The sequence below is a fragment of the Marasmius oreades genome, chromosome 1, assembly GCF_018924745.1.
Source record: "Marasmius oreades isolate 03SP1 chromosome 1, whole genome shotgun sequence".
In the NCBI taxonomy this organism is placed as follows: Eukaryota; Fungi; Basidiomycota; class Agaricomycetes; order Agaricales; family Marasmiaceae; genus Marasmius; species Marasmius oreades.
The window spans coordinates 3,881,916-3,903,050 of record NC_057323.1 but is presented as its reverse complement, the minus strand read 5'-3'; the positions used below and the strand labels follow the sequence as shown (position 1 = coordinate 3,903,050).

The 21,135-nt window shown below is 48.3% G+C and overlaps 10 protein-coding genes across 10 annotated transcripts; 5 read left to right on the top strand and 5 right to left on the bottom strand.

The window, feature by feature from the left end:
• Positions 1 to 50: 50 nt before the first annotated feature.
• Positions 51 to 1,622, top strand: E1B28_001393 (uncharacterized protein). The gene is made up of 4 exons (XM_043147325.1): positions 51 to 679; positions 740 to 800; positions 850 to 1,500; positions 1,554 to 1,622. Exons 1-4 carry the CDS (start codon positions 148 to 150, stop codon positions 1,609 to 1,611), a joined length of 1,302 nt encoding a protein of 433 aa, XP_043016030.1. The 5' UTR covers positions 51 to 147; the 3' UTR covers positions 1,612 to 1,622.
• A 251-nt stretch (positions 1,623 to 1,873) lies between these two features.
• Positions 1,874 to 3,463, bottom strand: E1B28_001392 (uncharacterized protein; the record flags this gene model as incomplete). The annotated part of the gene is made up of 6 exons (XM_043147324.1): positions 3,379 to 3,463; positions 3,229 to 3,318; positions 2,894 to 3,178; positions 2,194 to 2,842; positions 2,064 to 2,141; positions 1,874 to 2,009 (listed from the first exon to the last, which is right to left on the bottom strand). The coding sequence occupies exons 1-6, from the start codon at positions 3,386 to 3,388 to the stop codon at positions 1,874 to 1,876; spliced, it is 1,248 nt and encodes a 415-aa protein (XP_043016029.1). The 5' UTR covers positions 3,389 to 3,463.
• A 7-nt stretch (positions 3,464 to 3,470) lies between these two features.
• On the top strand, positions 3,471 to 4,249 carry E1B28_001391 (uncharacterized protein; the record flags this gene model as incomplete). Its single annotated transcript, XM_043147323.1, has 7 exons — positions 3,471 to 3,537; positions 3,585 to 3,669; positions 3,724 to 3,779; positions 3,827 to 3,865; positions 3,965 to 4,007; positions 4,077 to 4,174; positions 4,227 to 4,249. The coding sequence occupies 7 exons, from the start codon at positions 3,471 to 3,473 to the stop codon at positions 4,247 to 4,249; spliced, it is 411 nt and encodes a 136-aa protein (XP_043016028.1).
• A 179-nt stretch (positions 4,250 to 4,428) lies between these two features.
• E1B28_001390 (uncharacterized protein) lies at positions 4,429 to 9,857 on the bottom strand. The gene is made up of 14 exons (XM_043147322.1): positions 9,605 to 9,857; positions 9,231 to 9,541; positions 8,481 to 9,170; positions 8,157 to 8,422; positions 7,824 to 8,101; positions 7,181 to 7,765; positions 6,540 to 7,130; positions 6,095 to 6,484; positions 5,982 to 6,044; positions 5,815 to 5,927; positions 5,140 to 5,759; positions 4,969 to 5,080; positions 4,811 to 4,916; positions 4,429 to 4,755 (listed from the first exon to the last, which is right to left on the bottom strand). Exons 1-14 carry the CDS (start codon positions 9,765 to 9,767, stop codon positions 4,742 to 4,744), a joined length of 4,302 nt encoding a protein of 1,433 aa, XP_043016027.1. The 5' UTR covers positions 9,768 to 9,857; the 3' UTR covers positions 4,429 to 4,741.
• Positions 9,858 to 10,532: 675 nt separating this feature from the next.
• Positions 10,533 to 12,246, top strand: E1B28_001389 (uncharacterized protein). The gene has a single exon (XM_043147321.1). It carries the CDS (start codon positions 10,545 to 10,547, stop codon positions 12,096 to 12,098), a length of 1,554 nt encoding a protein of 517 aa, XP_043016026.1. The 5' UTR covers positions 10,533 to 10,544; the 3' UTR covers positions 12,099 to 12,246.
• A 97-nt stretch (positions 12,247 to 12,343) lies between these two features.
• On the bottom strand, positions 12,344 to 13,098 carry E1B28_001388 (uncharacterized protein; the record flags this gene model as incomplete). Its single annotated transcript, XM_043147320.1, has 2 exons — positions 12,344 to 12,672; positions 12,732 to 13,098. 2 exons carry the CDS (start codon positions 13,096 to 13,098, stop codon positions 12,344 to 12,346), a joined length of 696 nt encoding a protein of 231 aa, XP_043016025.1.
• Positions 13,099 to 13,178: 80 nt separating this feature from the next.
• E1B28_001387 (uncharacterized protein) lies at positions 13,179 to 13,991 on the bottom strand (the record flags this gene model as incomplete). The annotated part of the gene is made up of 1 exon (XM_043147319.1): positions 13,179 to 13,991. The coding sequence occupies one exon, from the start codon at positions 13,989 to 13,991 to the stop codon at positions 13,179 to 13,181; it is 813 nt and encodes a 270-aa protein (XP_043016024.1).
• Positions 13,992 to 14,351: 360 nt separating this feature from the next.
• E1B28_001386 (uncharacterized protein) lies at positions 14,352 to 16,804 on the bottom strand. Its single transcript, XM_043147318.1, has 7 exons — positions 16,746 to 16,804; positions 16,615 to 16,695; positions 16,447 to 16,565; positions 15,207 to 16,398; positions 14,894 to 15,145; positions 14,704 to 14,830; positions 14,352 to 14,648 (listed from the first exon to the last, which is right to left on the bottom strand). Exons 1-7 carry the CDS (start codon positions 16,746 to 16,748, stop codon positions 14,461 to 14,463), a joined length of 1,962 nt encoding a protein of 653 aa, XP_043016023.1. The 5' UTR covers positions 16,749 to 16,804; the 3' UTR covers positions 14,352 to 14,460.
• Positions 16,805 to 16,898: 94 nt separating this feature from the next.
• On the top strand, positions 16,899 to 18,478 carry E1B28_001385 (uncharacterized protein). The gene is made up of 3 exons (XM_043147317.1): positions 16,899 to 17,391; positions 17,445 to 17,931; positions 17,987 to 18,478. The coding sequence occupies exons 1-3, from the start codon at positions 17,185 to 17,187 to the stop codon at positions 18,343 to 18,345; spliced, it is 1,053 nt and encodes a 350-aa protein (XP_043016022.1). The 5' UTR covers positions 16,899 to 17,184; the 3' UTR covers positions 18,346 to 18,478.
• Positions 18,479 to 20,330: 1,852 nt separating this feature from the next.
• Positions 20,331 to 20,970, top strand: E1B28_001384 (uncharacterized protein; the record flags this gene model as incomplete). Its single annotated transcript, XM_043147316.1, has 3 exons — positions 20,331 to 20,347; positions 20,410 to 20,741; positions 20,791 to 20,970. Exons 2-3 carry the CDS (start codon positions 20,469 to 20,471, stop codon positions 20,968 to 20,970), a joined length of 453 nt encoding a protein of 150 aa, XP_043016021.1. The 5' UTR covers positions 20,331 to 20,347; positions 20,410 to 20,468.
• Between the last annotated feature and the right edge of the window lie 165 nt (positions 20,971 to 21,135).

The following is a 21,135-nucleotide window of genomic DNA, read 5'->3' as shown; positions in this document are numbered from 1 at the left end:
GAAGTGCTTAGATAAATATTCCTCACGCTTGGCACGAGGCGCCTTTCTGACATGCGCATGCGTGAGCAGATCCTCGGAGGCCCTTCGCGCACCGCGGTTGCATCTGTCGATAACTGCTGAAGCTGTACTTCCGCAGGAGATCCTATCATGCCTTTACCGAATGGGAATCTATACGACAACTTCCTGATCCATGCCTGTTACTACCGCCACATAAACGATCTCAGCGTTCCTTGGGTGCCTTCCCCAACGGTTTTGCCCAGGGAACTTGACGACGAAGACGAAGCTGCAATAGCAGTGAAAATAACACCTTATTCTCACACGTGGGACACAACTTCTTCTGCAACTTCGTCTCCTTCGCTGGTATCGCTTGCAAGGTCGACCGCAGCGCCGCAAGTAAAGCCCACTGCCGCTGGAAGAGCAGCAAAGAAGAGGAGACTATTTAACGCCGTAAAGAAGTTCTTGGGCGTCTATCACAGATCATACCTAGCTAATGGGTATTTTGGATCTGAATCGCATACAGAACATCGTCAGATCCTGCCCACCCGCAAGGCTTTCACAGGTTGGAAGGGCCCATTCCCTGAGATGTCTCCTGGGGTAGACATAGTACCCTTATCGGATTGGAAAGCCTGGGGTTACTATGTTTCGCCGTTTGTCAATGGAGTGTTTGTGAAGAATCATTGTGAGTAGCGAACTCCCTTTGCACGCCATCTCTATGGTCCAACCTACAACGCGACCATAGCTTTACGACCGCGACAATTTCAATTGTTTGACTACCAGGAGATGTTTGAATCACTCCGACGGTGAGGACTTGGACCTCCTGTGATTTTCTTGCATTTTACTCTTTCATAGGCCCGACCAGCCGGAAGACGATCCCATCGAAAGTGAACATCCCGAACGCTGGAGACGAGGCCAAGAACTCACGTCTCTCCCGCCAAGACCAGCTCGTTGGAAACCCTTACGCCCTCTAGAGTCACCTCCGTTTCCCTGGGAATGCCAGCTCAATCCCACTCTAATTCCCCTAGATCCTCACACACACACGCCCACAATAGAATGGAGCGTTACCCATCCCAATGATATTGTTTTCTTCTACACGGGTCCGAATGGACCTTCATGCCCAATGCGACAGCCTGATTTCCTGCAACCAGCAACCTACCCCTTCGTTTCACACATGTATCTCAATGGGCTTGCGTATGCAAGTGATCCAGACGGTTGGTGGGCGAAAGACCATGAGTTACCGTGGCCGGTGACGGTAATTAGCCGGGAGCATAACGAGGGTGTCGTGTTAGACGACTTATTTCATGGCATTCACAACAATTTCAGTAAAGAAGTTAGTCAGGCGGAGTTTCTGGCATGGCCAGGCGAGGTGAAGACAAGGGCAGAGCAAGCTCACAGGCAGAGAATGGAACAGGAGATCACGATATTCCAAAGGGACACTGAGAATTCAAAGTGGTATCGTAGATCGGATTACGTAGGTCTAGATCTGTACCTCTATGGGTTGAGGTTGTCTGCCATTCCTCGTCCTAGAACATATGAAGCTGACGACGCGTTTGTAGACCAAATAGCAATTTCGAGGGATGGACTCTGCTCATGGGCCCCAGGCCACCACAATAACAGGATGAACCGTTTTTGTACTTGTAATGTATGACTGTATCAATACGTTCAGAAGGAGTATAGTCGGTAAATAAAGGGGTGTTTATCATACGAGTCGGTCATGGAATTTATCATAATGCAGGTGTTACAAGGATACATGTTAGAGGACAACAAGAAAATAAATCCCTTCTAGCCAGAGTCATACCAATCGTACCAGATGCAAAGATGAATGAAGGGTCGGTCCTAAAGAAAGTGACGACGTAATGAAAAAATGAAAATCGAGTCATGTGGCGAATATCCACCATCCGGCGAAAGCCAGTCCAAAAAGGATCCCAAGTGCACGGGCCACGATGACAACAACCAGCGCTTTCCGGATGGAGGCATAGAACGTACTCAAAGCTTGTCCCGACCAGTTTATTCTTGATGATATCAGCTTTCGTGACGGACTTGAGCATTACACATGGAAACCTCACCTTCTATCATTTACGCCTCCAGTCCTGATACTGGCTTCCCAGCCTCTCACGACTTCCCTATACCGTTTGCCAAATACCCTGTAGTTGGAGCGTGTCAATAGGTCAGGCTACATGAGATCGCGGAACCCACCAAATCCAAAAGTTGACGTCAGGATAAGAAAACCTTGGAAACACACTGGCTAGGCTGGGTGCGACTACCTCCATCCGTAAAAACTCAGAAGTATGGTAAGGTAACTGCATCACCGAGCTCAACGGTGTCGTTGTTCGAGAATCGGTAGTCTTCGTGTCCCGGTAACTTGGCGTTTCATTTGGAGGGATGATCATGTATGACATCAGATCGAGTGTCATTCCAAGGGACAGACCCCATAGTTTCATGACCTCTGGAGTGTCGTTATGGCTCGGAGGAGGAAAGGAGGTCGAAGGTTCAATGATTATAGCAGGGAACTGCATGCTGCCGACGAGGATGCGGACCAGTAGTTTGAGAGCAACAGAATGTTTTGGTGCAAGGCGTGACGCAGCATCCACCGTAACCGTCGACCACTTTGGTGGAGTTTGAGGGGAAACAAGTAAAGATAGAGGAGTCCAATGTAATGTGGTCGAGGAAACTGGATCAGGTGGAGCAGCTTGGGATGTGATTTGCAGGAATACGAAAGGTGAGAGGATCATGAGAAGTCGTTTTCCCAACGACGTAGTTATCTCGCGGTCATCGAGTTGTCCTATGCACATGTAATCCTTTTCTGCCAAGTCAATGCCTATCTCTTCCCAGGTCTGTCGAAGAGCTTGTACGTGTCAATGTCCAAGAAACATGATTAGACGGCGCGTCTACACACCAGTATACATCCCTCCTTCGTCGTCAGCCTCAGTTCTTCCCCCTGGAAAAGCTAGATGAGCTTCTCCACGGTGAGCCTTAGCTTGCATGACAACTGTCTCTTCCGGTGACGGGCTTTCCCGTTTCAGAAAGAGTATTTCCGGTCGAGCGCCAGGTGTATTGACCCAGTCAAGTTTGAAAAAGTCGGAAAGAGAAAGCTGGCCATTCTCGGTAGCGGGTGCAGGTGCGGGTGCCGACGGTGATGGGACGACTCGAATAAGAATCGCAACAGCAGCCCTGCGAGGTTCTATGACAAGAATTATGAGTTGTAAAACGCATAAATAATGGTTGACGCACGAGTGGGAGGTGATGTGATGATGCGAGGAGGTGTTGCCCGAATTCTGTGAAGAGCACTGGACAGTAGGGGAACCACCGAACTTGATTTTTCTGTGCAAAATGCGTTAAAATGAGAAAACAAAATCGGATATTGTGATTTTGCTTACTGACCAGTGGTCATGGCTTCAAAGTGAAGGACCTGACTGTAAACCGTTGCACGACTAAAACCCCCAAAAAGTTTCACTCAACTTTCCCACGTTGATATGATACCCACTCCTGACATATCTCATCTCACTGCTAGGGATTACGACTTGGTTTACGAGCCAGCAGGTGTGCTGCACTTTCGCCAAACATAATTAGTATCCTCAACTCTTTAGAGGATACTTTCCTCCTTCTCGATGCCTTGGAGCATGATTTCGATGACCTGAAGGCTCTTTCACCTGCAACCTGCCTTGAGATTGGGCAAGTATCACTTTTCACGCGTCCCTTCCTCGGTCTTAGCGACAGCTTTTCTAGATCGGGGACCGGCTGTGTATCTAGCTTTATTGGGCAGATATTAGGCTCCTCGACGTGTGAGGTCTCTCATCCGAGTGATGTTCTCTTCTAACACTCTTCAAAGTATATCTTTGTACAGACATCAACTCTCACGCCTGCAATTGTACGCGTTTGACGGGAGATAAAAACAAGGCAGGACTCCCAGTTCGTTCCCCCAGGCTAGATTGACCGACAACTATTTCCTTTGGTGGGTTGGGAGCAGACTCCTTTGAACCCAATACACACCTCTTTTGCTCAGCCTTTCTGTACGCGACTTCGTTGTTCTATCGATGTTATTGTCTTCAATCCACCTTACGTTCCGACAAACACTGAAGAAGCCCTTCAGGCTCAGAATGCCTCAGGACTAGCGGGTGCATGGGCAGGGGGCTCAGCTGGGATGCAGGTCACAAACAGATTCCTCGATGTGGTCGGCGTATGTGCTGTTCTGAGATGAACATTCAAACTTCCATTGATCTGATCTTCAGGACCTTCTCTCACCCAGGGGTAGATTTTATCTGGTCACTGTGGGACAGAACAACGTCGCGGAAATACGAAGCCATATGCTCTCCTTGCATGATTTACATAGCGAGATTGTCCTTTCACGTCTCGCAGGGCGTGAACGCCTATCAATCGTGCGGTTTACGAGGTCCACTCGAAATTGAAACTGAGCATTGTATTCGCTACAGTGTCACTTATATAATTACAATAACAGAGGAATGACGGTATACTAGAGCTTGACTAGAAAATGTTGTAAATTATCCACTGAAGATCATGAACATTCATGAAGTTTTTAGTAAAAAGAGGGAGGGAGAGATACCAAATCGAGGTGAAGAGTTCCATAAGGAAAGACATGTAGCAAATATTGGAAGAATGGAAGATGGAACTCAAAGGAAAATCCACACATACAAGATGTGAGAACCCCGCAGCAGTGCTCAGTCGTCGTCGTCTGCTCCATTCGTTCCGGGACGACGACCTCTCAGACTGAACCTGGAGGGCGATGTCATTGATACTGTTCTGGGCATGTTTCTATCACTTGAAGAAATTGACGACGGGCGACCTCCGAGCTTACTTGTAGGGTCAAATTCCGCCCTCAATCTAACTAAACCTGACCCGTTGTTCAACTCCACGCATATCTCGGCGGCAGAGATGGTCTCCGCAGATATATGCCGCCAAATCTGGCACAGAGGTTCAATTTTAAACCTGAAAGAACGGGATCGAAACACTCACATCAACTTCTCCTTCACCCAACGGCTTGTCTTTGCCAAGCGTTCTGTGATCAAGAAGCCACACGTAAATCTTCGGCGTCAAAGTACTAGCACTGAAAGTGAACGTCTCGTTCCTATACGCGAAAAAGGATATATCAGACATTTCTATAGAGAAACCTTGGCGGCTGCCTACCATTCGGGATGTGACGTCTTTCCGGCGTGTTTTGTTTTGTATTCCTTGTCGCCTAACCGTATAGTGGCATAGGGCTTCGCATCTCCGGTGGAGAAATCTTTCGCGTCAACCACGGTCACTCTCAATGTCCCGGGCTCATGTGCCGCGGAGCCACCAGTGCTCATCCTCTCATGTACATCATTCGATGGGAAGGGTTCGCTTCCTGCCTCTACCACACCAGAAGTGCCAATCGGATGAGATGCCTGTCCACTGGACGCTTGAGGTACGGGTGGTGCTAGCTCAGCGTCCTTGTGGCCCTTGAACACGCCTGTAACACCATGGAAAACGCCTTTACCCGCATTCACGGGCATCCCACCGATCTGGGTCATCGCTCGCCCTGCCGTCGAGAACGTTGAAGTCTTCGTGCGTTGTTTGATGATGACTTCAGGCTTGAACAGCAAGCGGACGTGTATGTGTCCCTTGGCGCCTTCTTTTTCGAGGACGAGAGGAAGGGATCGTTCTACGGCCTGGAAAGGTTCAATATCTTCAAGGTCTATTCTGGCCGCTCCTAAGGGATCAGCTCGGCCAACTTGATCCCAATCATAGACTTCGGCCACAAATTGAGATCCAACTCGAGAGCGCTATCCACATATATTCCATTAAAAGTATCCCGCGTTCCAAAGCATTGCAACCTACCACAGATATATCGAAGTCCTCGTTCCAAACTGGGTTTATTGTTTTCTTGATAGTCTGAGACTTCGCGACTTTGTCGCCATTGAGGGTGAAGATCACATAAGGATCGGATTTTCCTGTCAAACAGAGTGAAGAAGTGTCTTTTTTTCTATCAGAGGCGATCGACTTACCACCCCTATCCGCAGCTCTGAGATCACGGCCTTCTAGTAGCGTGACACGAAGGGAGCCTTGATCTGGAAACCAGTCAGTTTCGCAACACAACACAGGAAAGCAAAAGACGCACTATTGATGCTTTCCCGTGGCTCAAGTTTCACTGGGACAGGCACGTAACGGGCTTCAACGGTGACTGTCGACAAGTTCTTCTCTTCACCGTTTTGGAGCTGATAGGACTTCGGTCCATCTAGAGTTGCTTGAAGGAATGCTTTGGCGTCACCCCTCCACTCAGCCACGATATCATCCTTCTCCCCCTCTTCAGCCTCGTTGAGTCTGAGCCAAACTTTCCCGAAGTCCAGCTCTTTGATGAAACCTTCGCCGACATACGACCACATAGCTTTACGACTACTTGCGCGTTGAGTGCTGAAGCATGGCCAATAGCCGTCGTCCAAGAGAACTTCGAGTCGGCTTTTCTTTGCTAACTCTCCAGAAATGACATTGAGTACGATGATACCGGATTCTTCAAAAAAGTGGACCATCAGTACACTGTCATCTGACAAGGCAAGTAGACTCACGTTGATTCAGAAGCTCCTCAGTTGTCATCTGCACGCCACTCTCTGTTTGCGTTTCCTCTTGTTTCGATGCCTCTGCTTGCACAGGCGACGGAGGCACACTATTTGTTCCGGGTTGACCAGCACTATAGTTGGAATCAATACTCTTCTGTCCCTTCGAATGTCGCTTTATCGTAACAACGGTTTGTGCCTCATGGTCCGATGATACATCAGATCCGGCCGTAACAAGGGATCCAGCATCATCACTATCGCTCGGTGAGCTGGCCCCGCCACCCAACCTATCACCTGTGTTCTCGAATTTGACACCCCGCAAGTTGAGGGCTGGAATAAACTCTGCGGTGTAATGTAATTGACCTTTGATAGTGTGTGCCTTGTCCAGTTGAATGGGGTCTCGAGCATCTTTAACTCCAAGAGATTTGTATGGATACAAGGGGTCTGCAGGATTTGCTTCTGCAAGCTCGTTGAGATGAAGCTCGACCGAACCGAGCGAACGATCGCGAGTGAGATGTTGATAATCCATGCATTCCAATAAGAATGACTCTTTGAGAGAATGGACGGGTATGTAAACGATTTGATCCCACACAGGGTTTAAATCTGGCAGCATGTCATGAGAAAGGGTGGAAAGACGGAATATTTGGACTTACTGTTGTTGACGACCTCTGTTTTCCCCTTAGTGACATTGTTGACTTGAACCCTCACGTAAGGATCACTCTTGCCACCAAGAGCAGCTTCGACATTCTTAACGTCCGTTGCCCGATCTAACCATAATCTAACGACGCCGATAGGAGGTTTGTACTCGCCTGCACCGTGTAAACTTCCGGCCATGTTCAACGGTTTCCACTCGGCACTGACGCGTATCTTGCCAGTCTTGCAGTTACTTAGCGGGAACCAATCTCTAGTTTCTGCCTCCCCTCCTGCGTTCTTGGAATTGAATGACAACAGGTCCTCGAGTCGAACAGACATATAACCAATGCACGGATCCTTCATAAAATCACGATCATCTATGATTTGGATGGTAACAACAGAAGACTTTTTGTCGGCACAAAGGAATTCATGAGCTGACTCCCAAACGGGCGACTTCGTATGCTTGAAAGTCTTGGTGCGATGGATGCATCGACGAGGGTCAGATGCGAGGAATACTTTAGCTAACGGGTTGAGATCATCGGAGAGCATTTTGGACGAGTCAAGTTCTTTGGCTTGATGAACTGTCAAACGGACAATTCCAACGGCTGGGAATGAGGACCGTCAGCACGATGAACGCGGAAAATGTACTACGTCAATGCTCACAGGTGTCCATCACCGTTTCCGTTTCTCCATCTTCTGGCTTCAATACTGGATAATACGATACATCGTACCTCAACTCGCCCCGGTCCTTCCCATCCAAAAGCAGCGGAGAAGCTACATTTTCGTGCGTAGCATCGTCCTGGAGTTGGATCAACTCGAACGAGGCAGCACCGAGAAGTGAATCCTTCCGATGATCGTTGTAGTCGTACAAATTGAAGGTGAGTGACTCATGAAGCGAATTGACGAGAATGAATTTGGTTTCCATCCATGTGGGGTTATATCTAACCAGACGCGGGCCTTAGAAAGCTGTATGTATAAATAGGTAAGGCGACTCACGTATTATGTTTGTACTTCGTAACCGCCAACTCGGCCCGGTTGTTGATTGAGATGGAAACATATGGATCGGGTGTACCTCCGCCAATCTTGGTTCCCTTGATTCCTCTCGCAGAGTGCACTGATATCTGTACGACACCAATTGCTGCATCGAGGGGTGCACCGGAAAGGAGTTGCTCAAGGTTAAGCGTGAACACGTTGGGGTCGTACATCAATGGCGCAAGGTTGGCATGAGTCATGTCTCGAATGAACGACGAAAGTCCAGGAATCTAAAAAACGCGGACACCGTCACCAGGAATAAGCGCAGCACCAAAATAATCCACTCACGTTCGCGATGTCAAACCCAAAGGTTTCACCTCCTATGGGCTTCAGCACATAGTCGATGACCGGCTTTTCCAGGAAACACAGATCCACAATTTGGACGTGAGGAAAATTGCTCATGAGCTTCATCCTAATACGCATCAGACCGCTGAAGGTGATGTCCTCAAGCAGGATTGGCATCGACGCTACTGCTATACCTTTTCCGACTCGAACGCTTAGAACAATCTTTGGGTTGACCTTCGCTGCAGCTTGGCGTGGTGTCATATCTGACAAATCGTTCGGTGTGAATGACAGAGACCAATCCATCATGACAATGTCATCGTCAGTTCTGGGATGGGTATGGACGCGATCGATCCGAGGCGCTTTCGTACCCAGGGTAAATTCGCTCAAGCGAAGGGAATCGAGGAAAGCGGGAGTGTTAGAACTCAGCACCTGATCAACCGAGCTAATGATGGTTGCAGACAGAACGGGTTCATAAATAAGCCAAAAACGATCGAGAAAGTTATTGAGCCATTCGGCTGACTCGTGTTCGGATCCCAATCGAGTTTTCACGAGTTCCCTTTGGATATCGTCACGTGAACGACGGCGAACGCGTTCCATGGATGTGGCGTAATAGGTATTGCATACCGCGAGTAAAATGAAGAGCCACCCCCAACCGAAATGGAAACGGGTGAAGAAATGGGAAACAAAAACGGCCTAGTCGAGTGACACGTAAGTTGCAGCGGTGACCGCCCAATGGTCTGAAGTGATACGTACGAAGACAATGATAGCAGCATTGTGATACCAATGCCCATAGAACTGTTCGGACAAAAAAAGGTCCAAGACCGCCTTGTGTTGTTCCTCTCCTTCTGATACCGGCGGCTTGTCGACTCCTGATGCTTGCCTCCACCCAACGACATACCAGTCTGGGATTGTGGGCGCCACAGTAGCTGGTAGGCCACCGGGAAATGTCGGCTCGGGGGAGACAATGTTGCCATCTACCTTGAGTTTCTTGGAGGAAGAATCAGCGTCTTCAACAGTGATGGTAGGTACTACATCTGTAGCACCACCGCGGTCTATCGCAACCTCTAGGTTCGGAAAGTTAGTATTCTGATTGAAACAGCGACAAAGATGCCTAGGAGATGGCGTGCCTTTTTCAGTGGACTGTTTCTGAGTGTTCTTTACGGTCTTTAGTTTGTCTTGGGCCTTTCCAGCATCCGCAGCCTTTTGTTGTGGGGTAGCGTCTGGCTCGAAAGAGTGAACTGCGACACGACTGTTTCCTTCTAGTTGGCCGGTGCCATTGGCGGTGGCCATGGCTCGGAGTTAGGGAAGAAAGAGAGAGTTGATTGGGAAGAGAAGGGTGATGATGGATAAGGTTAAAGATGTCCACAAGGTTGGCAGCCGTCACGGTCTTGGCCACTGGCAGCGACGCGCGACCCATTGTGCCCACTGATGTCACCTTTTTCCTTTTTTGGGCCAGATTCGTATGCCTGTCAGCCTCCCGCCTCAAGGCAAAGGCGAAGGTATAGTTACATGATCAGCTAAGTTTGTACTTGAGAAGACGATGGCTAGTGACTCATGCATCGTCATGTGTGTCACAGGGTGTTGGCATGAAAATTCATGGTGTCAGGGTGGAAAAGAAAACAAAAAAAACAAGTTCGTGAACAGCTTGGAAGCCCTAACAAGAATTGAAGAGGGAAGACGAGTGCAAATATGATCGGGAGCCTGCTGGGCTTCCGGATCATGCAGAACAAACAGCCCAAGTCTTGAAAGGGACAGAAAATCCCTTCCCCTTGGGAGGCTTCGGCCATGCGCAAATTTCCTTCACTCCGTATACACAATGTCGGCATCAGACCTCAAGTGGATCGAAAACAGATCGTTGAAAACGACGTCCCGTTGTATTGCAGAATTGGTCTCTTTATCAAGACATTGAAACATTGGGAGACGGATGAGATGGAAGTATTGGGTACCTCAGGCAAAAATAATCGAGACCTCATCAAGTAGTACAAGGAATAGCAGTGGTGTTACATCACAACACGTGTACGATCGGAATTCGCGTCCTCGTATTTTTCGTTGTTTGTCCCTCCCTCAATGGAACCCCCATCGTCGTCCTCCAGTGGTCCAGGTGGCGGTCTACGCGACCTGTATCGTCTTCCGAATAACCAGCCATGGTCATTGTCAACCAAATCATCGCCCTCTAACCCGAGTAGCTCATCTAATGCAGGACGTTCGAGTCCTTCCGTCCGACTGTCGCATTCACATGGGAACTCTGTTTCTCATTCGAATATATCCTCCAGATCGAGTTTGCCAATGAACAGCCTATTGAAATCGTTAGCGGTATCGGTTATTCTGCAGTATACAAGCACGGCCATAGCCATGCCATGGGAAGTTGCACGCACGTTATTGCAAGTCCATTGGGTTCCGAGAGTGTCGCAAGATGGAAGTGATGAAGAGGACGAGGAGGACGATGAAGACAGTGACATTGAAGCCGAAAACAACGACAATGATTCGTATTTTGCCGATCCTGATGCGACGCCAACCATCCCTTCCTCCAGTCCACTTCCTAGCACAATCAACATCTCCCCCTTTGTTCATAGAGAGGAGGAATCACAGATATCTCAAATTATCACCCTCCCTTCACATGGAGTCTGGTCTACGATCAAACACATTTCACGACATCCGTCTGAAGGCTACTTAGCACTTTGGAAGGGCCTGCTCACATCATCCGTAACAGAGACGCTTGCTAGCACCATTCAACCCATCCTGCATGGTTTTTTGCTTCCCTCTTCAGACCCTTTCCGTGACCATTCCCATTCTTTACTTATCCTTCCCCTAGTGTCGCACTTGATGACCGGACTCCTTCTATCTCCCCTCGATTTGGTTCGCACCAGACTCATCGTGCAACCTTTACGTCCAGCACAGTCCGCGCGACCTAGCACAACCTACACTGGTCCATTGCACGCTTTACATTCGATATACACCAAGGAAGGTGGCATCCGTGGTCTGTACACACATCCCCATCTCCTTATCCCCACTATCCTCGACAATACGCTTCGACCACTTGTATCGTTGACTTTCCCTCAAATGATACTCACTTACATGGGACTAGGTCATGTAGCAGATGATCCAGAGAATAACCGAGTAATTTGGGGATTAGCGGAGTTGGGAGGCAGTTTTTTAGGGTTGCTGATCATGTTACCCGTTGAAACGGTGAGAAGGAGGCTCCAAGTGCAACTGCGTTTAGAGTCAGAAAGGGAACAGTGGGACGAGGCATATCAAGGAGATGTGAGGGTTTTGGAACATTGTATGACTGCCTGCGTGCGACTTCGACCAAGACCATACCATGGCGTGGTAGACTGCTTATGGAGGATCATGACCGAGGAGAGAAGTGATCCTTGTTTACGAGGTCAGCCCCGACAACGAAGAAGACACCGGAACTTAAGACCCTCTACAAGTGCACGTAGGCCTTCAACGTCTCAGCCCGACGAGTTCCCTTCACAGACTGCAGAGAAGGATATGCTTCTTCCAGGCTTATCGCAATTGTACCAAGGACTTTCGATGCGCCTCGGTGCGAGCGTGGTCGTTTTCATATTGAGCGTTCTAGGAGGGGGAGACGGGGATGGTGAAGGTTGGGCTGAGTTGTGATATCTGTATTTAATGCAACATGGGGGACGAGGTGGGTCAACTACTGGATCTATGTATGGAAACGATGTGTGCGGTTCACATTTCACGTACATACCTGATAATCACGAAGCAACTTGCATTTACATGAACATTGAAACGTTGTGGTGACGGTCAGGACTTTTGAAAATTGATTAAGTCAGAGACATTTGTACAGTTACGGTAAATAAAAGCTGCAAAGTCCCCCGTCAGTGGACCGAGTCGATCAATCAAACTGAGCATATCATGGGCCTTTTCTGCAACCATTGCGGCTGCACACTGAACAATTCCCCGATTACAAAAACTGCAAAACCAACTCTTGCCAAAAGTGTTCCCATCTTTCCGTCACCAATGTAACCAGTGTGAATGTCTCTGACATTCTTGTCAGTCAAGATAGGAACGCGGACAATAGTCCAGTCCATATCGTCGGCAGCAGAGATGGTTTCGCCAATAGCCACCATGTCCTTGTAGGCATTTCGAGCAAGGGTAGCGACTCCAGTGACGAGCGCAGCAAACTTAATGTCAGATTTATCTTCCTCAGCTGGAATCGATGCAGTTCCTGGGATATAATGTATAGTGAGCAGGCGAATTTTGAGACTCTGCACGATCGGAACTCACCAAGTGCAAGGATCCTCTTCACACCGCATTTCCTCATAGCCCCTAAAACACCTTCATATGCTTTCGCCAGTGGCTGCCCGCTAGGGTGGAATGGACCTTTGCTCACACTGGGTCCTAATGCTGACAATACTGCAACAACGCCTTCCAAAGCCTCCTCAAGTTTATCGATGTCCGTGAGCTGCGCGTTGACGACTGTTATGAGTGGACTGAATATGACGTCTTGGGGAAGTTTTTGCGGTGAACGGACAAAAATGATGATTTTATGTTCTGAGCCGGTGTCTGGTTTCTCATCCGAAAGCTTCCGGATGAGTTCTCTGGTAAGTTGAATGCCTACTGGACCTGTTGCACCGAGAACGAGAACGCGCATAATTGCGAGCGGAGCAAGAGGTTTTGCAATCGAGATCCCACGCTCAAAGGTAGTACTTTAGAGGTGATATCAGTACCCCTCTACTCCATCGGCGCCCTCGGCCATTCACCCAATTCTGTAGCCTCTTTCTCCATTTCCTGAATCGCATCTTCTATCTCTCCTCCTTTGCCGAAATCCAATTCCACCAATTCCCGCCCAAACACCTTGCCAAAATGCTTAATCAAGTCTGGAATCTCTGTCGCAACTGTCATCTCATTTTGAACTCGATTTTGACGTTCCAGAGCACCTTCGATAGACCCAGCCCTAACACCCACTAACCCACATGCAACCACCCTCTCAAACCACTTCTCCGGTTCTCGTGTAATATTCATAGCAAACCCGTGCGTAGTCAGCCTATGTCGGACCTGTACACCGATGGATGCAATTTTAGTTGATTCGTCAAGAAAAACCCCGGTGTGTTCAGAAGTGGATGTTGAGATTTTGTGCGCCTTGAGATGTGAAGTGAGGGTACGTTGTAAAAGACAGATGTAGTCCCGTATTGATAGTGTTGTAGATGAAGGTCCAGCATGGCTCAGGTCCAGTAAAGGGTATCCCACCACTTGACCAGGACCATGATAAGTCAACTCTCCCCCTCTTTTGGTCAATTCGAAGGCTGCACCAAGGCTTATCAGTCGATCCCGCTCTCCTCTGACGGATTCATCATGTTCTGTCTGGCGACGACCAGCGGTATACACGGGCCTATGTTCCAGCAACAAGAGAAGATCCCTTGTTTCCCCCGGAAGACTACGACGACGTTGTAGCTGAATTTGATGAAGGTGTTCCTGAAGCGCAAGTGTCCGAGTGTAAGGGAGTGGATTCCGGAAGAAGTGATAGAAGATGGGGGATCGGGTCATTGTGCATAAGCGCGTATTCGCGTCCTTGGAGATCTGGGCTTCACCATGATTGATTTGATTCTGATGTCGGGACCAACTCTGGAGTGATAGAATTGGCGGCAGTACACGGAGTTGAGGGCATTGATATTGTTTCATTCAGCTCGAGTTTCCACCTATAAGCTTATTATGCTGCCACGCGTGCGGTGCGACTTTAGCTATAAATTTCATTGCTGATTTCTCTAAAGCTGTTGCCGTGTCGAGAATGCCTCTTTGAACCAATGCATTCACATTGAGTACGCTCGTACACATCTTTTAACCTGTTAGTAAATAGAGATGGGTCTTGTAGCGGACTTGTAAGAACAGGGAGATTCGAAAGGAGGTGAGTTTTCGAGCAAAACACTCCAGAATACAATGTATGCATACAATTCTTCATTGTGATAAAAATACACTGAATAACTTTGTCTTCTGCCGCTCGTCATATTCAATCATACTACAGCGGTAAACCACAAACATCACAATCGCTTCTAATGCTATCGTTCTCGAATGTGCAATGAGGACATGTCTTCGTGCTGGGCGTTACACCGCCAGAGGTAGCAGCCTCTTCAGCGGCGATTTGATCCAGTACATCCTGAGGTATCGCATCATCTTCATCCATTGACGAAGGCATAGGAGGACGTGCTGCATAATATATGAGTTATGCGCTTTAGAGAAAAATCTGGTATCTATGACTCACGAGCATGTTCTCTTGCAAATGTCATCAAGGTCTGCCAGCCATCGGTACCAAGAACGGGGTCAAGTTGATTTTGGTCTTCGAGGAGGGTAGGTGAAGAGACAGTCTTCAACAATAGTCGTATGTCATCCTGAATAGTGACAAGTCAGCGTCGGAGATTCGAACCAGAGCAAGAACCATAATCTCGACTTACTGGGGACAGCAATTGAGTGGTGTCCAAGAAAGATATCAGATGCCAATCACTCAGCCATTTCGCTAACGCGAACGTCTTGTGGGCGTTGCCAGGTTTCGCGTGTCTGCTGTCCTCGATATTGGGAGCATCCAACCGAGCCAACTGAGCCAGAACACTTTCGATAGTTTGATCTTCCAACCCCTGTCGGTTTTCAATGGGAAATTGGATCGAACGGAACAGAGGGGAAGGGGATTGAGGGAAACCATGCGTAACCTATGTTGAAACGCGTGGCGTTATTTGATATCGAGATGGTAGGGAAATAGAGGATACGTACGTTCACCATTAGATATTCCACCGGGAATGCCGGTTTTGCGCTTTTTTTGACCTCTAAACCATACTCATTTTTGTAGGTGAAAAACACGTCCGGTATGTATCGCGCCGAGTCAACGGTTCGATCTTCTTCCTTGAGGCGCACAATGCCGGGGTCAACGCTAGCTTCAATCATGTCTGCTTCCACCATGGCCATAGCTTGTTCGGAGACCTGGTATGCAGAAACGTCGACTTGACCGTCCTCCGTGGCAGTGAGAATCGCGGTGACCAACCGCGAAGAGAATTTTCCAGTGTATGATGATTTCGAAGGCGTGGGGTTTTTCGATTGCATGGTCGCAGCGAAGATGGCCTCAAGTGACGACATCAGGAAGGATTGTGGATGTCTCTTATAAACATTCTTCGTTCGGTCTTCTTCTGTCGGAACAAGGTCCGTGAAAACATACCCCACAACTGTCAAAGGAGTCGATGCGTGAGCAGTGAGCGCTCGGATACGGGGCTCATCCTCCCATGGTAAGCCAAGAGTAAGTCCATCAAGTTCGCCCTCTTGAGCTGGTTCGTGTATCGCTTCTACGACAGCCTTGATTCCCATCGGAACTTTATCATACGGTTCGTATCTTCCAAGCAACCAGCCAAAGCGCTGCGATCCCGTCCTTCGCCAGGCGTGTAAGAATCGATCAATAATCTCCATGGATGCAATTTCCAAGTGGTCAACCATTCGATACGATTGAGAATGGAGAGTAATCGCAGATGGCTGGCAGGAAGTGCAGATACTGGCAGGCCATGGTGGGTGGTTGCCTGCGGGACACGGGATTTTCACTTTGTAGTTCAATGGATTGAGGGGTGGTAAGGAACTTGCAGAATCGGATGACGATTTCGGGGTGAGTTGATGCAGATAGGAATGGTAGGAGAGATGCTTGATTCCGTGTTCTTTGTGATATGCAGCGTCGTACGGCTCTAAGGGCATGCAATAATCACACATTCCTTTCGGACCATGTTTGCAAAACTGCGCATCCCGCTGGCGGGGGATCTTCCCGTCTTTACTCCTCCAGTAAACATCCACCGCATCCTCTTGAACTGATTCCCATGGCCGATGGGGTATATCGCCGGAAACTTGAATTGTACTGGGAGATTGTTCTGGTGGCGTCGTTGCCCCTTGAGTTTTCGTTTGGTATTGCACAAAAAACAGGTCGCCATGACTAAGGAGATTCAAAGAATGTGGATAGGACAACGAAAAATTACCTTACTTGATTCCGATTTCCTTCAGTGATTTCCCTTTCAAGCTCAAAACAGGTATCTCCCCTCCTCGTGGTTTATTAGATATTGTAAGACTATGATCGTCGGCATCCACAGTAGTTTCTAGTATCTGAGCAACGAATTCATACCCTGCCAACTGGATCTCAAAGGGTACACACCTTTTTCAATAACTGGCTCACGTCCGCGGAGGATGGCAGGTCGAAGCGAAAGTTGCCATCCTTTGTCCTTACTCGTACAATCTGAGCAAAGTAATTTGAGTGAAAGGAGTTGAATGAAGAGTGAAGTTTACCATGATAATTGTAATTGAGAGTAATCTTCTGCGTCTAGACGCGTACGCGTATGCGAAACTACTAACTGATGACTAAGCCTCAAACTCGAACCGGTTCGCTCGTTCTCGAATTCCGAATAGCTCACGCGAGTCGAAATTCGACAAACCTCGGTTAGCTTACCCACACTTCCTCTTCACTGGGCAACTTCTACCGTCTTCTGACACATCTCTTCGACAATAGTCATCAATCAAACCCTCTCGACGCGTAGTCTAATCTGTAAACGCGTATTGCATATACGAGCCGGCAATTCAAACCGATTCACCAGTGGCGTTATGGCTTCCTGTGTTGTCGCAATCCTGTTTGCGAATTGCGTATCACTCAGCTCTTAATTCATGTACGCGTTGCTTCAACGTTCTCGTACGGAAAAGGGTCCTCGATTATTTATCATATACTTCTGACATGGTTTTCTACCCGCCCCTTGATGCTTCCAACATAAACGAACTCGCTTTACTACAAACAGAATTGGATCGTTGGCAGACTCTCGACTTTTCCTTCGATATGGACGATGAACCAGGACAGCACGAATCATTTCAAGGAAAAGGTCCTCAACAGAGTACGTCTTCAGTTTCTCAAAACAGTCAATCGCGGGTTCCATCTGCCTCCAATGTGAGTGCGGCTTCATCTTATGCAACGGGTCCCAATTTATTTATATCATCTAGATCAGTGACGCTGTTCTTCTCGCTCAATTTGCAGCTAATGCCGGCTCACTACCTTCGCAACCCAACACTATGAACTCGTATTCTGCCCTCTTAAATTACTTCCAATCGCAGGGCATAAATCCTGCAACCCTCCCGCCCGGTCCCACTAATCCAACTGTGTATCACAATCCGTTCGGCCAAACCTATACATCCCCAGCGTTCAGTCCGTGGCAACAAGCACCCAATCATCACCCGTTTCATTCACCACGATCACCGGCAGCCGGTTTTTTGGCCGGTGGAACGTTATTTCAAGGCCCTGTATCCCTCGGTGTTGCGCAACCGGAGCAGACACAAACACGGCACTATGTACCCTCTCGAAGCCCTTTACCGGCAGGACCATCATCGCCAAAACCGTCATCTGCCGCTGCGACGCCCCATCCAGTCGATGATGAGGCGGCGGCGACAGCCATCGCTGAGGACAAACGACAAAGAAATACAGCCGCGTCAGGTGAATTTGTCCCAAGACAGGAAAATGTTGCTGTCATTGATACCCTTGCCTGTAGCCCGATTTCGCATAAAAAAGAAGTTGAGAAATCTGAACTTAGAACAGACTGTCTCCGAACTGTCAGGGCGTGCTGATATATTGGAACGTGAGGCCGCAGATTTGCGCCGCGAAAACGGGTGGTTGAAGGAGATAGTGATGCTTAAGGGTAGCCGTATGGCCGGTATAGATATTTCGCCTCATACAATACCTAACTTGGGGGAAGGGAGCTCTATGGCACAAGCGGATCATTCAAATCCAGCAAGTAACGCGTCGAAGGATCATGAAGAATCAGAGTCAGACGAGGATAATTCAGGCGATTATTTGCCTGAGGGAAAAGGAAAGGCAAAAGCGAGGTCGAAGAAAGAGAAGAGGAGATAATTACCGCTTTGTCCCTTCATTCCAGTGTACACAACCAAGATCAAGATCGAGGTTAGGATGTTTTTTTTTGCGACCGATTAGATTCTCCGTAAACTTTACAATAACGTGCAACATGGAATTTGGGATTTGGGTCCTCAGTAGAAACCTGTCGCAAAGTCTATCTATACGACCGGTCGCCAGGAGCCTGGCGAGCCCTAGATATGTTAGTTTTGGCAACTACAGTAGGGTCGTTCGCGACTGAACTTGTTCCAGTGAGTAATACTGTGACAAATATTTGAATATCCAACGCGTGGCCATGTGGAAATTTCGGAACTTGCCGATATTCTAACTAGATTAGCTAATTATGGATTCGTGTTTAACATGTCTTTTGGGCGACCACCATCCATTAATGGAGGCTTCAAAGTAACCCCTCCAAATCGTGGGTCTTTCCCTCTTGACCACTATGGTAAGAGTGAAATCAAGGCTATGCGAATAGTACTAATCTACAGCAGGAGAATGCAAGAAGCAAATGTTGGACTACATGAAGTGCCTGCGAAACAACTCCAACACCTCTACTACATGTCGGGAAATGAGCAAGAACTATCTCGGGTGTCGAATGCAAAAGTAAAAACACAGCTTCCTCGAGTTCTTAACGTCACGCTGAACACTTTCGATGCAGAGGACTAATGGAGCGGGATGAATGGAAGAATTTGGGATTGGCTAACGTTGACAAGGACAGGACTATCTCGGAGAATACAGGTTTAAAATAGCCTTCAAGCTGGCTTGAGGTAGAATCCAATGAAACGCTTTGCATTTTATTGTCTCCGTTTGATCAAAGCCCGGAATCAAGGAAAGTTGGATGTCGAGAAAGGGACGAACGTGTCCAGACAATGACGGAAAGGATTCGACTCCCAGCCACACGCTGGGATCAGAGTTTCCCGCTCCGCAAGGATCAATACTAGAGGAACGTTCGTTCTTTCCGCCAGCTTTATGTCTCAACATTGGGCCCAAATCTTTTTGTTTTTGGACACGTCCACGCACTTTTTCTTACATCGATGGGCTCCATACTCTCCCTCGCCTTCCTGGCCGCGCTTCTCGTCCATCCCGGTTCTGCCAAAGCAAACCCGAGTCAAGTCGTCCTTCCCAGTAGCACAGTACAGTACTTCGACCTCCAGGTGTGGTATTTCCGCTTGCGTTCTTATCTACTCTGCATGTCCTTATCATGTGGATAAAGGCGCATCGAGGAGGACGGGGGAAAGTTGTAGAAAATCTGCTTCCCGCTTTTGCCTGGTAACTACGTCGTTGTTGCTCACGCAAAGTTACCATAAGTGTTCAGGTCGTTGATCGATGGGTCTTCCACACTAGAGTTAGATAACGGTGTAACAAAGGTGCGCGAAGTCCACGTTCTGCTTTCAAGTTTTGAATACCCCCTCTTGAGGATGGGGTCGTTGTCGTCTGGCATGATGAAGAAATTCTCACTACGAAATGCCGGGACACCGTTCCAGTAGTACGTGCATGACTATTTCTGCAATCCTCACAACCATCTAACGTTTCTTTAGTTTCAAAACGACCCTGATTTTCCCTACGTTGGAAAAATGTTGGCAAATCTTACACTTGCGCAGGTCAAAACGCTAGACTGTGGCTCTCAGCGGCAGAACGACTTTCGTGCGTCAACAAACATAAAGATTCCGACCCCTTCGGCACCGACTTTCCCATATTAGCTCTGCAACTTATCTATCCAGGAACGAAGATATCCACGTTACAGGAGCTTTTTGACTTTGTCGACTGCGCGGACCCGCATCATCAGATACGGTGGAACATTGAGTCCAAGATTGATCCTGTCTTCCCTAATCGAACGAAGAGTGTCCAGTACTTCGTTCAGAAGCAGTACCAAACTTTTTTACGGAGCCCGTACCGCTACCAGATCACGGTAAATTTCCACATAACATCTGACATTTCAAGAGGTTGAGTGTCTACCTTTTAGTATCAAAGCTTTGACTGGAGGAGTCTAATCGCTATGAAGGTGCGTTTGGTTTGGGCCCTGTGACTTTCGTGATCACAGAATAGATACCTTGGTCTTTGCAGTCTCTTGATCCTGCAATACCGACAGCTGCTCTGATCGATATGTGGGTTGCTGTCAGGCGATGAAATCGGTTTCACTAACAATCCCTCCAAGGGAAACCGCCGTCATGCCTGATAATTCGACTTCCCCTTGGCTTGGCGGCGTACGTCTGGATGCGTTTGAAGGATCGTTTGGGGAACAAATTGCAGAAGCAGCTCACACCATTAGTGCAGACATATTGTCCCCAGCTGACATGGCTTCGCGTGAAATCGATGATTCTGGGTACGTTCCATTCACGACGAAGTCCATGGTGGACAGGGCCCACGCATTCAACATGCTCGTTGTGCCGTGGACTGTACGTCGTTTCCTTATTGTAGCCTGGGTGTCTTCTGATGATGGACCAGGTAAACCGTTTGGACGTGGCAGAAGAGGTGTTAGATGCGGGCGTTGATGGACTCATCACCGACTATCCGGGCACGATGCGTCGATTAGTTCAACAAAAAGGATACCGAGTTGCACCCAAATATCCTAAGAAAAGGGTATTGAATTGCTTACAGAAGCACCTAACACTCCAGAGATTGTAACAACATGTAACAATGTACCCCATGTAGATAGATAGATACAGAATGTAACTGTAATTGGTGGTGGATATCTTATAAGTGGCTTACCTGAGTTACGGGAGGAATCGGCGACCTGCTTACCGTTCGCCGGCAGTCGCCGGCAGCACCGAAACCTACCAACCTTTCCTC

What these genes read in the sequence shown, in the direction of transcription:
- E1B28_001393 (XM_043147325.1), top strand. Translation starts at nt 148, where the DNA reads ATGCCTTTACCGAATGGGAATCTATACGACAACTTCCTGATCCATGCC. An exon ending in AGTGTTTGTGAAGAATCATT is followed by an intron (nt 680 to 739) that starts GTGAGTAGCGAA and finishes ACGCGACCATAG; the next exon opens with CTTTACGACCGCGACAATTT. An exon ending in CTGTACCTCTATGGGTTGAG is followed by an intron (nt 1,501 to 1,553) that starts GTTGTCTGCCAT and finishes ACGCGTTTGTAG; the next exon opens with ACCAAATAGCAATTTCGAGG.
- E1B28_001390 (XM_043147322.1), bottom strand. Translation starts at nt 9,767, where the DNA reads ATGGCCACCGCCAATGGCACCGGCCAACTAGAAGGAAACAGTCGTGTC. An exon ending in GAAACAGTCCACTGAAAAAG is followed by an intron (nt 9,542 to 9,604) that starts GCACGCCATCTC and finishes TTCCGAACCTAG; the next exon opens with AGGTTGCGATAGACCGCGGT. An exon ending in AAGACGTCACATCCCGAATG is followed by an intron (nt 5,081 to 5,139) that starts GTAGGCAGCCGC and finishes TTTCGCGTATAG; the next exon opens with GAACGAGACGTTCACTTTCA.
- E1B28_001389 (XM_043147321.1), top strand. Translation starts at nt 10,545, where the DNA reads ATGGAACCCCCATCGTCGTCCTCCAGTGGTCCAGGTGGCGGTCTACGC.
- E1B28_001386 (XM_043147318.1), bottom strand. An exon ending in TGAGCCAGTTATTGAAAAAG is followed by an intron (nt 16,566 to 16,614) that starts GTGTGTACCCTT and finishes TTCGTTGCTCAG; the next exon opens with ATACTAGAAACTACTGTGGA. An exon ending in CCACTCAATTGCTGTCCCCA is followed by an intron (nt 14,831 to 14,893) that starts GTAAGTCGAGAT and finishes GTCACTATTCAG; the next exon opens with GATGACATACGACTATTGTT.
- E1B28_001385 (XM_043147317.1), top strand. Translation starts at nt 17,185, where the DNA reads ATGGTTTTCTACCCGCCCCTTGATGCTTCCAACATAAACGAACTCGCT. An exon ending in GGGTTCCATCTGCCTCCAAT is followed by an intron (nt 17,392 to 17,444) that starts GTGAGTGCGGCT and finishes TATATCATCTAG; the next exon opens with ATCAGTGACGCTGTTCTTCT. An exon ending in AAGAAATACAGCCGCGTCAG is followed by an intron (nt 17,932 to 17,986) that starts GTGAATTTGTCC and finishes CCTTGCCTGTAG; the next exon opens with CCCGATTTCGCATAAAAAAG.